General features: G+C 38.5%; 2 protein-coding genes across 4 annotated transcripts in view; one reads left to right on the plus strand and one right to left on the minus strand.

The window, feature by feature from the left end:
• tnfaip8l2b (tumor necrosis factor, alpha-induced protein 8-like 2b) overlaps window positions 1-10382 on the plus strand; it is a 354084-nt gene extending 343702 nt beyond the window's left edge. Inside the window, exons 1-3 of one of the 2 annotated variants that reach the window (XM_072393713.1) lie at window positions 4175-4559; window positions 8601-8924; window positions 9568-10382. In XM_072393713.1, coding sequence (XP_072249814.1) covers window positions 8607-8924; window positions 9568-9810 — 561 coding nt within the window. In that variant the 5' untranslated portion in view covers window positions 4175-4559; window positions 8601-8606 and the 3' untranslated portion in view covers window positions 9811-10382. Of the gene's footprint in view, window positions 1-4174; window positions 4560-8600; window positions 8925-9567 lie in introns of those variants that run through there. The other variant, XM_072393714.1, reaches the window with a different exon arrangement.
• On the minus strand, window positions 9784-15784 carry lysmd1 (LysM, putative peptidoglycan-binding, domain containing 1). Of its 2 annotated transcripts, XM_072393712.1 has the most exons (4): window positions 15431-15784; window positions 14949-15178; window positions 12668-12987; window positions 9784-11508 (listed from the first exon to the last, which is right to left on the minus strand). In XM_072393712.1, exons 2-4 carry the CDS (start codon window positions 15126-15128, stop codon window positions 11325-11327), a joined length of 684 nt encoding a protein of 227 aa, XP_072249813.1. In that variant the 5' UTR covers window positions 15129-15178; window positions 15431-15784; the 3' UTR covers window positions 9784-11324. The 2 variants fall into 2 exon arrangements, with proteins under 2 accessions (XP_072249813.1, XP_072249812.1); XM_072393711.1 differs by having other exon boundaries at window positions 14949-15784.
• Window positions 15785-15919: the final 135 nt, after the last annotated feature.

A 15919-nucleotide genomic window follows, 5' to 3' on the forward strand; every position in this document is an offset into this window, starting at 1 on the left:
GATGGACATTTGGTTGACACAGCAGTTTTTAAGACTTCTGCTTGTGCCTTTGTATGATAGTATGATACTGCTTATTTAAATACAGCTGCTAATGTGCCATGTTTTATTAACAGTCATAAAACACTGAAAAGTTCTTACCTTAATCTGTTCTATCGAAAAGAGATGACCTCTTTTACACAGCTGTTTCCTGATCATTTCTGGTGTTGATGCATGTTTTTTTTTCAAAAGAGGTCAAAGTAAATGTTAATTTCACCTCAACAGAATGTGGGGAACTATGTTTAGCTTGAGTTTACACTTTTTGCTGTGAGCTGACCTGCGGTGGACAACTTTAACTGAAATCCGTAATTTTTTTCTGGATTTCAAATTACAAAGTCATAGAACTGCGAATGGGATGATGCAGATGCCCGCTTCTAAGGACACTGCCACGATTAACAACCATTTGGAGCTGCTAAAACATCAACAAGCATTAGAGGTTCTGTTGTGCTTTTCAGGTCTTTCCTGTACTTTCAGTATGCAAAGATAACCTTTTGTGCATGTAAATGGTCCACATCAGAAAGTACTGCCCCTCAAATGCCATTTGTAGTTTAGACTTTTCTAACTTTATTTCACATTTCTAAGAAGAACATTTTCATAACTCCTATCGAGAGGCCAGTTTAGCGTACCTCCAACAGTGAACAAACATTATCATTTTAAAGCAATCAGCCCTTCAGCAGGGGTGACTTAAGGAGCCAGAAGATAAAAATAAATTGGGGGGGTACAGACAGCACTTTGGGCGTAAATGCTCAAAATTCTTTGTCATTTGTCAAGATTCTAATCTGGGTAAGTTTGACAAACAGAAAGCCTTATTCGTGAGCACTGGCATTTTAATTAATTAGCATGCTGTTGATAAAGATTCTCAGTCATCCCGGTCATGGTAATCATAAGAGCATGAATAAGGGAAATGACCCAAACCAAATGGCTTTTTCAGTCCTTTTAGATGAGAGGTGAAACATCTTCAAGATCCAAAAAGAAGTCCAGTTGCCCTTAATCAAGCTCTTATGATTAATTAGTATGTTAGCATTAGCATAATGTCACTTTAATGCTTGTAGTAATTTACTTTTCACTTAAGTTTAAATCATGTGAAAATGTCCTCTTCATGTAGCTGACATGTGTCCCATTGGCAAAGTTAACATGCGCTGCACTATTCCAAAATCAATCAGATTAATAAGGTTTTCAGTGCAAAATGTAATCTAAATATGCTTTGCGGATTATAGCAGTCAATTTTTCGTTATGCAAAGATGTGAGATACTTTTTTTTAAAGAACCCAGTCGCTTAGTTTGGACTTGTTTTTAAAGGTCAGGTTGCTTGTTTTTGTGACTTTATTTGGCAACCCCAGTTCTATCAATGGAGTTGGTACGGAACAAGACGACTGCGAGTAAAAACAATACCCCATTTGGGGCAAGGCACAACCAGAGCAAGGCATTGTGTTTTGAAAGATGTGGATGTAATGAATACCTTGAGTGGGTGCAAATATTGCAGGCGCTCAGAGGGACACAAAGTAGGAGTGAGTCATAAATCGAAGCTTGTGAACAGGAATACAAATGCAATATTCTACACAGCTTAAGGAAACAACATTACTGGATATATAGTTTAATTTAGCAGAGAGCCAATAGTCGGAATTATTGTTGTGCTTTTGTATAGCCATTGCTGGTGTTATAACGGTATAACTGCAATTAAACTTCAAAATGATCACTTAACAGATGATAGTTTCAGGTAAAAAACAATTTGGACAAAAATGCTAGATAGAATCTTACTATTTCAGTCACTTGTAACAGCAACTTTACCAGCTAATACTTGGTATTTCAGAAAAGAAAATCCTTCCTTTTGGACAGTACTGCCATTTTATGCCAAGTTATGTTGCAGCCTTTATTAGCATGTGAATGATCTAATTTCAACACATTGCACGTGTTGTTGTGTATATTAATAAATCATAAATGCTCTCCAGATCTCCGCTGACTTTATCAATTTGAAGTAAGTTTAGCTACTGCACAAGTAAATCATACAGCATCAGTCACTTGTCTGAAGGGAACGCTTAGCAGGGCTGAAAGAGCTTAATGTCATAACCTGCTAAGTTCACGTCCACAACAAAGGAGGAGATAATGGGAGACAGTTTGCTGCAGACTGATCATACAGCATTTATTCATTCAGTCTGAGCTTGAATCTATATTGTAACACTAAAAGCACAGACACAGAAAACAACATTCTCTATCTGATTCAAGATCCAAATCTCCAGGCGCAATTCCATGACCCGAGCAGTTTGAAGTTGATTATCCTTGTATTAGTCATCCTGTGATAACACACTGCTATTATGTGACTGTATGTGTGAGACAGGTTGGACACTGGAAAGTTCCAGTGAGCTTTTAATGAAAGATAAGTGACATCATTTAAAATCCTTCCATTACCTCTTAACCAAAATAGGCGAGTATGTAAGCCGAGTGCTGCGGTGAGATAGGTAAGAGCTCACCTTGAGGAGTAGCGCTCCTTCACATGCATGCACTCTTTCACAAGCACAAACACATTCAAGCGTGTTGACTCACACACACATTCAACTGAGTTCTCTCTGCTGATGTTTCCTTGTGAGATGTCATTATACGATAAAGAGGAAGCTGTCAGGAAACCGCTTAAGCACTACTTCCTGTCTGTTGCCATGGTGACCACCTCATTCTGCAGTTGCAAATTTTACCATGACTTTACTTGAGTTAATTTCTTGCAGACGGACTGAGTGGGAGGCAAAACAAAAAGACAGGTGTGTTTTGGTCTCCACTGCAGTCTGTTGGGCTGATTTCTGTTTAGGAACTCCTCTTGGTCCAGCTGGGTCTCAGTGCACCCTTCAACCCCAACATCTGACAACAATTAACATTTGTGAGTGTTCAGTAGACGGCTTATTTTGTGAATGGGTTGAGCCTCCGCCGACAGTTGATCAGCACAGCTGGTTGCCATTCTGACAAAACATAATGATAAACGCAGATTTAGAAACTTCCTGCTTCTAAATGACACGTTGAATTCGCAGTTTCAGACAGGCAGACATGTTTGCTGTAGCTGCTAAGAGCGACTACTCTGTTGTTTAAAACACCAAATTCAGTATTGATTAGTCTGGGATTTTCCCTCTAGATCATTCTCCTGAGTTTGTTTCTCTACTTTAGAAGAGGTTTAAAGCTTGAGACAAAGCCTTGTTCATTCAGAGTGAGATTAAAGTTGAGATTAAAGGTGAGATTAAAGGTGAGATTTTATTACTTCATAATGTGAAAACAACAATGCAACTCTCCTCTGAGGGAGACCAGTCCATTTTGTTCCATAGAAAACAACTGATGCCAAAGAATTAAGAGTCAACATTAAGATTCTAATAGTTAACATTAGTGTGTGAAATTTTTGAAACTTTAAAGCCATAAAGACAAAGGCTAGAATATAAATGTTTAAACAAGAAACAATTATAACATTAATGTGCAACCACAGTTCCAAAAAACTGAGACACTGTAAAATCTAAACAGGGCCCAACGATCACAGCAGTTCATTATTGATTCTCTGCAAAGAGATGTTGCCACATTTCCAAAATCTTTTGAAGATATTATGCCCTGTAAATGTTGGAATAACCAAAGTCCTTGCAATTTTACATTGATGAACAATATTCTGAAACTGCTTCGCAATTTGTAAACACAGTTAGGAGATTGGTGAGCCTCTGCCTCTCTAGTGTGATCTTTTTCTCACCCAATTATATTACCGACCTACTCACAAATAATCTAATTAGTAACAACATATTACTTCCTGTAAGTTTTAAAAGAATAAACAGACAAGTATAAATGGGCAGACTTATCTGTCATTTCGGGACTGTTTTATGTGGACTGGCTTTAATAAATAAAAACACTGTAGGTAGTTAAAGAAGGGCTAGTCATTAAGCTGTGCCGACACACTCATGTATACTCTTTGTTTTGATCCTGCCTTGAATAAGATACACACAGCGTGGGACATGGTGCTCAGTTGCACTGACAGGAGCCACATTCCAGCAAAGGTGAGCACACAAAAAGGGGTTAAGCCGCTCCCCTTTCAGCTGGCTGCATCACTGGATTATTGGTAAATTCTTTCTGGAGTTTTCACTTGTCAGAACAAGCAGAGGACCCAACGTCAGCAGTACAGAAGCGTGGGGAGACAGACAGATTCACAGAGAGTGCCAGTGAGGTAAAGGCAACAGAGAAATACAGGTTTTGAAGAGGCTGAATTTGAATTTCAAAAGGAAGCAACAGATAGGGTAGTGAGAGAAAGAGAGAGAAACACTCGTGCTGAAGGGGTGTGTCATAGCAATTTAGTTCCTCAAGGAAGTAAAACTCCACATTATCTTAAGACAGGGTGGTGAGGACTGACAGAAACGCTGCAGGAGGGCTGTTTTATGGGTTTTGGTTCTGTTCTTGGTGGAAATGAAGAGATTGTGTTAAGTTAATCAGCCTGTGTTGTCAACCTGATAAACACAGCAGAGGGAGAGAAACATCTGACTCACGAGGAGGGAGGGGGACTCGGCAAACACTCAGGTAAGATCCTTCTGCTGTGTTCATGTGCTGTGCTAGTGAAAAAGAATGTAGGGCAAGATGCATGTTATTTCTCCAATGTTTTTTAAGAGTTTAAGGAGTTTGATAAAGACTATCTTTGGTGTCACTCAGCAAATAGTCTGAGCAGAGGGATGATTGGAAACTGAGTGACTGCTTTCCACTTCCCCATCTGAAACACGAATTGAGAGAAATGAACACTCATGGTCATGCTGCAACAAGTCGCAGTGACAGACACATGTAGAGCTCAGTTTTTTGTTTGCACAGGCTGGGAGTTGCGTAAAGTCAGATCTCGAGGTGGTGGACTTTCCCTTCTTCACTGGCCTACTTTGATTTGTAGCAGGTTAAGACGAAGCCAAAGACAATAAAGGTTGCAAATTCACTCATACTGCGGTGCAAAAAACAAGGGACAAATACTAGTTGTGGGTCTCGAGAGGGACTCCTCACCACTGAGCAAACTGTTCTGTTTCGCTTCCCTTTTGAGGCTGATATGTGGCAGGCTGAAACAACGACTATTCTGAAAGTTGTGCAATGCTGAGATGAAAATGCAATATGTGCTTTTAAGGGATTTCAAAATGCTTTCTTGTCTGCAACAGTTGTTTAAACAATAAATGTGTCAAGACCATGACTGTGTTGTCAAGACTAAATATGAGACAATTCAAATTCAGTAATTCTGAATGCTATTCAAGAGCTCAAAGTACAGACCTTTTGCCTACAGTGCCTACAGGAACTGGTTTCATCCTGGTAAAATATTCATCGTTCAGCAAAGATTGCTGAGTAACAGCAAAGAAATTAATATGGTTATTGTTTTTGTTTAATCTTCTTTGGTTGACCACAATGAAAAGTTTGCTTATTGTAGCCATCATGTAGCACCATGAACTAAACTTTCCAAAGATAGTCTTTTTATTCCCAATCTGAATGAATGATTGCATAATCCGTGTGCTGTTCCTGGAATTTTCTCATTTTTCAAATTTATCACAAGCTGTGAGCAACTTAAACAGACTACCTTTGTAAATTTCTTAAGCTTCAGTCCTGGACTTTGAAATACAATGAGGATGTCCACATAATAAGGCCCTGCTACCCTCTACGAACCACACAAAGCACATTTTCAGTGGCTCAATCAAAAAGGGGCTCCTCTAAGCCTGTGAGAGGGCTTTCTCTTCATTAACACAAAACTGATGCAATGACACAGGTACAATGTAAATATAAGATCCTGAGCTTTACTTTAACTTTATTTTATAACAGAAAACAACTTTCTTTTTAAATGTACATCCTCGGTACACAAGTTCACACAAGCAGACAACCACTGCAGCTCAATGATGGAGACATCTGAGGAATGCTAAATATTTACCTCCACTGCCTGCCGAGATGGCTCCACCAATCAGAACTCCATCATTGACGTCTATTAACTCAGTCTTCAAAGATTCCACATTGCCTGGCTGTTACAGTAACACAGAAAGACCCTCTCCGTGTCCATGTCGTTCTATCTTACCTTTTTTAAAAATTTTCCTGCAGCATTAGACACACCGTTACTCATCATTTCCAGCAGGCATTTGGCAGGGAAACAAACACTTGAACGTGTTACGCAGTCACTCCCTGGTGGATGTCAACAACAAACTGATAAATGCTCAAAGGCCCTCTTCCATCCAGTTGTACCAACAAATTGCTGCTCAACATTGAGCAACTAAATCCTGTTCATTACAGAAAGTGCTTTCATGGCAAACTACTGCTGTAACACAGAAATGTTTCAAAACTCTCTAAACAGCCTCGTCCCCCCCAAACTGAGCTGCTTTAAAAAACTGTTGATACAAAAAAGCTTAGCAGCAAGCCACCTCCTGCTGTGGGAGTTTCACTGTGTGGAATACTAGCTGAAGACTGCACACTGTGCACGTCCCTCAATTCCCTGTCGTCTTTTTTAACAAATAAACGAGATTGAAGCATGAATCTGAAATAGCTCTCACATTGCTCTACTTCCATTATCACTGTTAAGGGAAATTAATCTAATGAATGTTCTTTAATTCCCCACAGGGAACCCAAAGCTTTTGTAACAAAGCCAGCTATTGGAAAAGTGACACTTGTTCAAAATAAATGAATATGCATGTAAAATGGAACCGACTGCAATATCCCATAATAGTGACTGTAGGAGTTCTACAAATGTTACGCAAGGGACAAGGAAAGCTATCTGCATGTAAAGCATGTCTGTGTGATATTATCATTTAAACAGGCTTTTCATGTAACTGTCTCACTTCTTCATTTATCGTTGAATGATCCAGCCATTTGTTCATGTTGCTGAATGGGCATCACTGGAGTTGGACAACATCATGTCTTAAATAGCACTAATCTAAAATGCACAAACTGAAATACATTAACACAACCATCAGAAAGAAATTTTGCTAACATGTGAAGGACAACAAACTGCTGCTAATGCACAGCACGTTACAGAAACTAAGTAGCGGATGTTTGATTCAAAGGCACTTAAGGCTGCCACTATGTACAGGGTGCTCACTTTCTTTTCTTACCTGAGCACTGAAGCAATGTAAGAAAAGCCCGCACAGACCTGCCTCAGCTATGCAGTTTTCACGCTACCCTCAGATACTTGTTCAAACAGGCCAAAAGTGGGATTTGGTGGAGAAAATTGCCCTGGAAGATGTTCAGAGACTGTCTTCTAAATTCCAGGCCTTTGTGTTAACACAGTTAACTTACACATGTAAGAGTAAGACGACATTACACAGGAAGAGGGCACACATGCACAGCCAGCTCAGTGGCACAGATGTTTGCTGAAGATACTGTACGTGTTTCTTGATTCCGTTTTACTAATCACGCACACTTTGGATTAAGGCGAAGTCGAAGCTAAACATTTTGACTTAGACTTAAACTGTTGAGTCTCAGGAGATGTGGCTAGAACATCTGTTTAGCATAACTGTGATACAAAGAGTCTTACTTGCAAAATTAAAGAGTCATATTCTTCTGTGACACTTACATCATTATTAAGTGTAAAAAAACAACCTTTTTTTGCTCAATCTTTGTAAGCTTCTCTGATAACATCAGATAAATAAAATGTAGATGCTGTTAACGTCTGTGACTGTCCCAGTTATAAATGTTTCATGCTAATTAATGTGAGTTAAAAGGAATTTATTCAAAATTTGTTGTCACCTGAAGATAAAAGACTGATTTTTCTAGTTCTGTCCCAGTGATCTTTACACATGCTGATGACCTCCCAGCAGGTTCTCTGTGATGGATGCTAGGTGTGGTTAGAATCTCAGTGGACAAAATTAAAAGCCTCTGATGATTCTCTCCTATGGTACTTTTCCCTTTAGGCCTCGTGTGCATGAAAGATACAACAACAAACACTGAAACCACAATGATACAAAAGCAGGGTTTAAATGTTCAGCGTAAATTTTACATATATTAATTTTTAGACATTTTATGTGATATTTAAAAGACAAGCATGTAAACCTGTGTTCATAGTGATACTGAGTTGGACTTAAATGATGTGTAAGAAGTGCCAGGGTGATAAGTTGAATATTAGAGTCAAAATTCCACTGTAACTGCTCGTTTTCCACACAAAAAAAACATCACCTGACTTCCCACAGACAGCTTCACCTTTTAATTTTAGCTAAACAGGACCCTGTCTCATATCAAGCACTTATCACAATCTTATTCATGTTACAGAGTATGAGGACATTGTACAATTTGTACACCCTAACCCTTACTTGGTTAATTATAGGGTTTTCAATTTGCTGTTGTCTGGTACAAAGTGAGAAAAATAACAGAGAATCTGTTAAAGCTGAAAAAGGAGATAAACTCAAACTTGTTTCATTCCCCCATAAACTAAAAACGGCTGACTGGGAACTTTTTCTACATTATTCTTCACTCCAGCACCTGCCTAATTGTCAGTTTGCTAAATTTGCTATATTAATTTTCTCAATCAGAGCAATAAGATGTTAATGTGGATACTTAAGTCTTATAATTACAGAGACTGTCATTAAACCAAAATGTACTTTTTAATTCTTTATAATAATTCAGGCAAACATGGAAGCATTCAGCTCCAAGGACATGGCCATGAAGGCACAGAAGAAGATCCTCAGCACCATGGCCACCAAAAGCTCGGTGCAAATGTTCATTGACGATACCACCAGCGAGATCCTAGATGAACTGTACAAAGTCTCCAAAGAGTACACAGGAAATAAAACAGAGGCTCAGAAAGTCATCAAAAACCTGATCAAGATCGCGGTCAAGATTGGCGTGCTGTTCAGAAACAACCGTTTCAGCAAAGAGGAACTGGGAGTGGCCCAAGACTTTAAGAAAAAACTCCATACAGGGGCCATGACAGCCATCAGCTTTCATGAGGTACACTTCCATATATCAACAACTTTATGTCTGCAGGCTTGAGAAATCCACGTGTTAGATATGAGAACTTCAGTTTCGTAAAAGACTGCAAAAAAATGGTGATTATCCTGAAACAGGAAAGGTTTTGTGCACAGAGAGTTCGTCAGGGCTGGGCCTCCTTAGTTCAACAGATGGATGAATTCATTTCTTAAAAGCAAGCACTCTGGTAAACACTGAAAAGAGCTTGAATGAACAGCAGACAACCAATATATAGTTTTCCTTTCTTGTACTTCAGCATTTAATTAATGTGGCTCAAACCTGCTGTTGAAAAGTCTGCTTTAATAACATCTAACCTTATTATATGTTCATATTCAAATGTTCATTTACTCAAAATTATAACAGCACAAAAGCCTTCCAATACATACTCCCTAGAAACTGACTGTTACTATATTTAATACGTTTAAGTAATTTCCTTTTTTTCTAAATGTATTCATTTTTCTTTTAACTACTTTGCAAATATCTTTTTTATTAGCTTGTAATATAATTGTAATATAATCACAGGGTTGGTTTGTACTGGTTATAACAAATCACACACAAAGGATTATGTATGTCTATCACACTCAAGTCAATTTCCTAACTTAAATATACCTTCTGACTAATGTAGGTGGACTTTACCTTCGACAAGACAGTGATGGCAGACCTCTTGTCCAACTGCAGGGATCTGCTGCTGAAGCTGGTCAACACCCACCTCACCCCAAAATCTCACGGTCGCATTAACCATGTCTTCAACCATTACTCTGACCCCCAGCTGCTGTCTCAACTGTATGACCCCAATGGCCCCTTCAAACCCAGCCTCACCAAAATCTGCAAAGGACTCAACAAACTGGTAGAAGATGGGACAATATGACACACAACCAAAATACATGCAACAAACACTGGGAGATCAACAGGGAGACTCAACCCACACTTTGAACTACTGGACAAAACTCGTCTTATTGCTGTTGAGGACTGGCAATGCAAGTCAAGCGAGTTGAGAACAAATCTGCTGCCCCACAATTCACAAAGACCTCGCAGGATGAGACTAAAGTTGATGGAGTCATTTCTCAAATTCTCCATGTGCATAGGTGAAACATTTATATAAAGGCTACTCTATAGGTGCGATGCATACTTGTCTATTCGGACATATTTCATAGAATCCAAACTTGAACATAAGCAAATGTAAACTTTATCAGGTATTTTACAAGCATATGAAATGTTGCTCAATGTTTAATAGTTGAAATCTTTAAATGTTTGACAAAGAACTACTGATAACATGCATTTTTGAGAAATGTTAATGGAAAAAAGATGGAGGGAAATGCCACTGCAATACAGCGCTGCCATCTGGTGGACAGTAGCTGATGCTTCAGCAACAGTGCACTGTTTTTACTGAGGTGTTTAGATATAAACACGTATCCATTAATAAAGGAACAATTGTACACAGTGGGTTATTATGAGGATTATTATCCATCTGTCACTCTGCATTGCCAAAATACATTAAGTTACATCAACACAAGGACGTTCTCTTAACAGATGTCAGCATAAGCTTGAATGTTAATCCTAGGATTCATTATTACTGGATATTGGATCAACGTATTTTGTTCAGGTAAAGAAACATGTTATTTCTCGGGCTACACTGTACAAGAAACCAATACTGAAAATAATCAGATAAGTGAAAATCAAGCCCAAACTTTGCATTTTACCATGTTCATTGTAATGTGTCATTTGTGTCATTTGTGTTTGATTAGCAATAAGGTCGAAGAAAGTCCTTAAACATGAGATTAAAAACTTTATTTTAAAACTATGCAAAACTTACATAAAATCTGAAACATACTAACAAATAAAAAGATATGTCAAAATATTCTGAAAAACACTTTTCTTTTTCTTCACTTTTTTTTTTTTTAAATTTGGCTACTTTATAGTGTCAAGTTTTCAGCAGAAATAAAGAAAAAACAGCTGTAAGAGCAGTTTTGTGCTGTTATTACTATGGTGAAAATAACTTATGGATCTGCATTGCCAGGTTAAAAGGGATCGAGTAAGACAAATGAGGGATTACACACACAAACCACTTTTCGAGTTGTGTGACCATATGGTCATATGACTGAACATAAACTTAAAATGCGGCTAAATTCTCATGTCTAATATTTTATAGTCTTAGTTACTGGAAATGTAAGCCATAAGAGGTTTTCATAATGTACGGTGTGTGTCCATAAATAGGGATTCAAAATAAAATAATCTTTTAAATAAATGTTTAAGTTTTACACAACAGCAGCATGATTAGCAGGGTTCCTTTGCTTTATCTGTAATGTGTTCCTGTCCCAGAGTCCCTTCAACATGGCTATCTGAGAGTTTATATAATGATCAAACTAAGACGGAGAACACATGTCACAGTTCAAAGATCTCATCTTCCTTGTCTCTTAGTTTCTTGGTGAGTTTGGTGACAGTGAGGGGTACTGCTCCGTGTACTGCCTGCAGCTGAATTCTGGAGGATGAAATAACACTCTGCGACCTTGTGAGCGGCCGCCAATCTGATGTCCTGCTGGAGCAAGCTGCTTCCAGGGCTGCAACCCTGCCAAGGAAAAACATGTATTAATCTTGAGTTACATTTGGGAATATCCCAGAAGTCTGCCCCCTGCTTTGAGACTGCAAGTAAAAAAAAAGCTCAGACCACGAATTACATTTTACATTACATTTGCAGATACAAACATTTAGAAAGGTCCTTTTAAACAGCAACATTAAGAGTTAAGGAAGGAAAAGGTTAGAAAGAAAGAGGAGGCCAGGAAGGTGGATGGGTGTATTTAGTTTCAGTGCGAGACACTCATAACAAAATTTGAGTGAAAGACCCACTACATGTTGCTAGAACAGCTTCAATGAGTTTTAATGATGTGTCAGGCACTGGAACTCTATTGAAGGGATGAAAACACCATTCACCTGAAAGAACTTGCTTATTTGGTGTTTTGATTATTGTGGTGGAGAGTGCTGCTTCATATGTTTGTACAAAACCTTTTTTTGTTTTTTTTTTTAAATTGGTTTGAGATTTGTTGATTGAAGGCCACAGCACTGAATTCAAATCACCGGTTTCACTCAAAGCATTCAGTGACCCCTCGCATCTCAAGGCCTGACACTCAAAACTAACATCAAGAACCAGTGGCATGAAAACGCAGCACTTCAACACAAAGCAAAATGCATCTGTGACAGAGGAAACAGATGTCCGGTCTAAAAGAGAGCAGAAGTCTATGAATGTTCTATTCATTCAAGGAAAATGAGTGGGCAGTGTAGAATAAAAAACTTTTTATTTCATGTGCCTCTGGACTCGCATGGCCTCCACAGCAGAACAAAGCCACCTAATAAACTCACTGTAGGTTCAAAAGTTCAAATCTTTTCCAGTCATTTTTCACCCATGCAGGGTCATAGCAGCAGTCTGCAGTACAAAGTGAGCACAAAGTGACTGTGAAAATGTTCCATTTCTCACCACGTGGACCAACCTGAACGTACAGCATTTACGGTCAATACACAGTTTAATGTTTAATATGTACCTGGAAAAATGATTCAATCTGGATGGGATGAAACTGGCCTTTAAGAGTTACATAAAAATAAACTAATGGTAGAATGATACTATCAAAATATATTGCCTCCTTAAATACAAACAACAGCACGGAAACAACAACTAAAATCGACAAAGCTATAATATTCTGTCATGGTAACAAGAGTGAACAACAGTGAAGTACCTTTTTTCTGCATCCTGGCATCCTTTCACTGCAGCCTGTTTAGACTGGCTTATCAAGACATCCAACCTCTTCAAAAAATCCACAGGAGTGAGGTCTGATTCTCTCTCTCTTCCATCCTCTTGCTTTTTCTCAGAGGAGCTCCCTGTGTGCCCATTCTGAAGAGAAGCACTGTCGGCCCTGCCTTCATCACACTCCTCCTCGGACAAATCCACTGGTATGCTGCCGTCCTCCACCTCTGGCAGCACAGGGATTGACAGGGATTTCTTCAGGAATATTGAGTCATTGGTGTACAACCTGTTTGCTCTTTTGATTTCCTCCATCTGGAAAAGATCATTTTGTTGTTATATAGCAGTCAAGAGAATATTATGCTCGGCCAAAGCACTTAGTTCTAAAATGATGGGTGATACATTCTGCTTTTTAAAATCAGGAACTAGACAGCAAGCCAGTAAAATAATTCTTTCACACCCTGATATTTAGGGCAGATGCCTTTCCTGAGCATTCAGAAAGAACTGAATAAACAGTATACTTGGAGGGCTGTCCTACAAGTCACCAGGGATGCACATTCATTCATTTCAAACTTAATTTCACTTAACTAATCATTTTATGCAATTAGGTTGCACTGCAAAATGAAACAGCCACGACATGACAAAAATTATTGAGTCATCATTCTTGGAGGAATTCATCTTTTCCATTTTTAATACCCGAGCAGTCTGGCTCTGTAAAACATACAGTAAAACATTAAAAAAAAAAAAAACAAGACAGCCTGAATTCTTCAAGGACTTCGCCAATGAAAAAAAACAATATTTTTCATTAATCATGTTCCAACTTTCTTATGCAGCAGTTTAGACAGATCAGCTTTGCAGGACGGAGCCCTGTCATGGATAATTTTTCTTCCAGTTTCCACCATAAATCAAACTGATATCAGGACCGGCGTTGACCAGGTCATAAGGTTCAAAAGTTTCAGCACTCTTTACTGTGTGGCAAAATTCATTATCATCTGAGACAAATTACCTCATTATCACCGAACCATATTTTGACCGATGGAATGAGAAAATTGTCCAAAATGTCAACGTCCACCTGTGCATTTACTGTAGAGCAGGGATACCCACATCCAGTCCTCGAGGGCTGCTGTCCTGCAGGTTTTAGAGGTTTCCCTGCTTCAAAACACGCTGGAGGACCGGATGTGGATATCCCTGCTGTAGAGGTAAGGAGTGCCATCTCCCCGGGTCCTTTACCTGACATCAACCCCATATCATCAGTGGTTGTGGAAATTTGCCTGTTATCTTCAGTCTGTCATCTTTGTATGATTAATTGAACCTGCATCAAACAGACGTTCCAGCATCATCGTTTTGTTCAACGCAGATTTTTTATTCATCACGCTTCTCTTTAGCTCACTACACATTTCTGCTTAGGTGTCACGGTTTAAGTTTAGCTTTTCTGATTGTAAATCCCATTTCCTTGTGTCAGTTTCTTGCAGAGCGGTCGCAAACATTGACCCCTGCCCGTTTCTTTTTTTTTTCTTTCATTGTACCTTTTCTATTTCCAGGTACATGCTTTAAGTTTTATTCCCTGATGCTTTGACTTCCTCCTTCATCAACCTGTATGTTTCCCTTTTATTTGTTTGTGCTTGACGCAGCTGACTTGTAACAACAAACATCTTTCGCCACACCGAGTTGAATTACCTTGTTGAAGCAAGTTTTATAACTTTTTCCATTGTTTTTGGTGACAGCGCTCTTGTTAATGCCATGTTTCCAGCCAGCTACAACAGCAAGCTCTCTCTTTTAACTTCAGACTAATTTGCATATGACATAAGACTTGTGCAGGTATTTGTCTTAGAAAAGCTATTTACCAGGTGTATAATTATTCCCCAAATTATACAGCAGTTCCATAATATTTTCCCTCTACTTACTCTTTTTTTGTTGTTATTATTCATTTAGGTATGTTTTACAAAGCCAGAATGTTCAGCTATTACATGCATTTGTTTTGTATCAAATCTATGTTTATTTATCCCCCCAAAAAGCTGAATGAACATGCTCCAAGTGTGGTGCATGTAGTGCATAAATTTCATAGATATGGGTTTTAAATAGAATAACAATCACATATAAACAAAATAAGAAGAATTGACCTTTTTACATTGTGAAAAAAATAACTTTAAAGAATAGAAAATACTTCAATATTGCTATCATGTTAAAATACGTGATATCTCAACATTATTTCTAATGTTAGATCAAAAGTTAACTTTAAAAGGGCAAAGATTAAAGACCAAATCATTTATACTTACAGACACTCCATATTTCAGGGCCAAGCCTTGTAGTGTCTCTCCTGGTTGAATTGTGTGTTCAATGCGTCTCTGGCGAACTGGAGAGAGCGGAGATCGGATCAAACTGCCGTAAGACCTTGTTCGGCTTCCGCGTAGAAGGCCGCCTCTCCCGGATGGCAACGGCACTCGCCCTCCGGACATACTCGCGAAACATTTAGCTTAGTAGACGCTCGAAAGATGATAAAATGTGGCTAAAAGCAAACTTTAATGTCAGTAACACCATTAAAGAAACCTATCTGGTTTAGCAAACGTATCAAGTAAGTAAAAAACTAGTAGTTGCGTTAGCCTGCAGGCTGACTTAAAGATTTAATCCATGTTGACGCTCGTTCTTTCTTTACTCCTCCATAAATGTCCACCTGCTACCATATGTCCCAAAAAAGACAGCAGTTGAGCTTCCGCAACAGCCAAAGATATAATATCTCTTAAACACAGGTTGAACCTACCTTACCGTCAACCAAACACCTGAAAAGTTGCTCTGAACTTGTTAACTTTAATAATTGCATGTCTGATGCAGTCAGTTGCAGTGTGTTGCCATGGCGGCCGTGCTGAGTAACTAGTCTCATGATTCGTCATAAACGCTGCGTTTAAATTAATTGGAATAACCGGTACCATACAAAGTTTGTAAATTGTGATTTGAAAGACTTTCATATGTTGCCACCGAGTGACTGGATGTTAAACGTTCTTAAACGTGTAGTGTGTTTAGATTATGCAATGTAGTCGATATTTTAAGAGGCATAACGATTTCCTAAAATATACAAATGCTTAATTTAGCCAGCAGCTAAACTTTGCCACAGATAATTATGCATTTTACATATAAAAAATAAATCAGTAGGATTGATTAAGTTCTATGGCCAAAAGAACGTTTTCTGCCTAAAAGCTGAGACGCTATCATAAAAAATTAAAAGTATTTTCCGAATATACTATGTTGTCCG

This window comes from Leuresthes tenuis, unplaced genomic scaffold (assembly GCF_036924035.1).
Source record: "Leuresthes tenuis unplaced genomic scaffold, fLeuTen1.0.hap1 SCAF_10, whole genome shotgun sequence".
NCBI classification, from domain to species: Eukaryota; Metazoa; Chordata; class Actinopteri; order Atheriniformes; family Atherinopsidae; genus Leuresthes; species Leuresthes tenuis.

Coding starts and splice junctions, on each gene's coding strand:
- lysmd1 (XM_072393712.1), bottom strand. CDS start 15,128: ATGTCCGGAGGGCGAGTGCCGTTGCCATCCGGGAGAGGCGGCCTTCTA. Junction 12,988..14,948: donor CCCTGAAATATGGAGTGTCT/GTAAGTATAAAT, acceptor GATCTTTTCCAG/ATGGAGGAAATCAAAAGAGC. Junction 11,509..12,667: donor TGCCAGGATGCAGAAAAAAG/GTACTTCACTGT, acceptor TTTCCTTGGCAG/GGTTGCAGCCCTGGAAGCAG.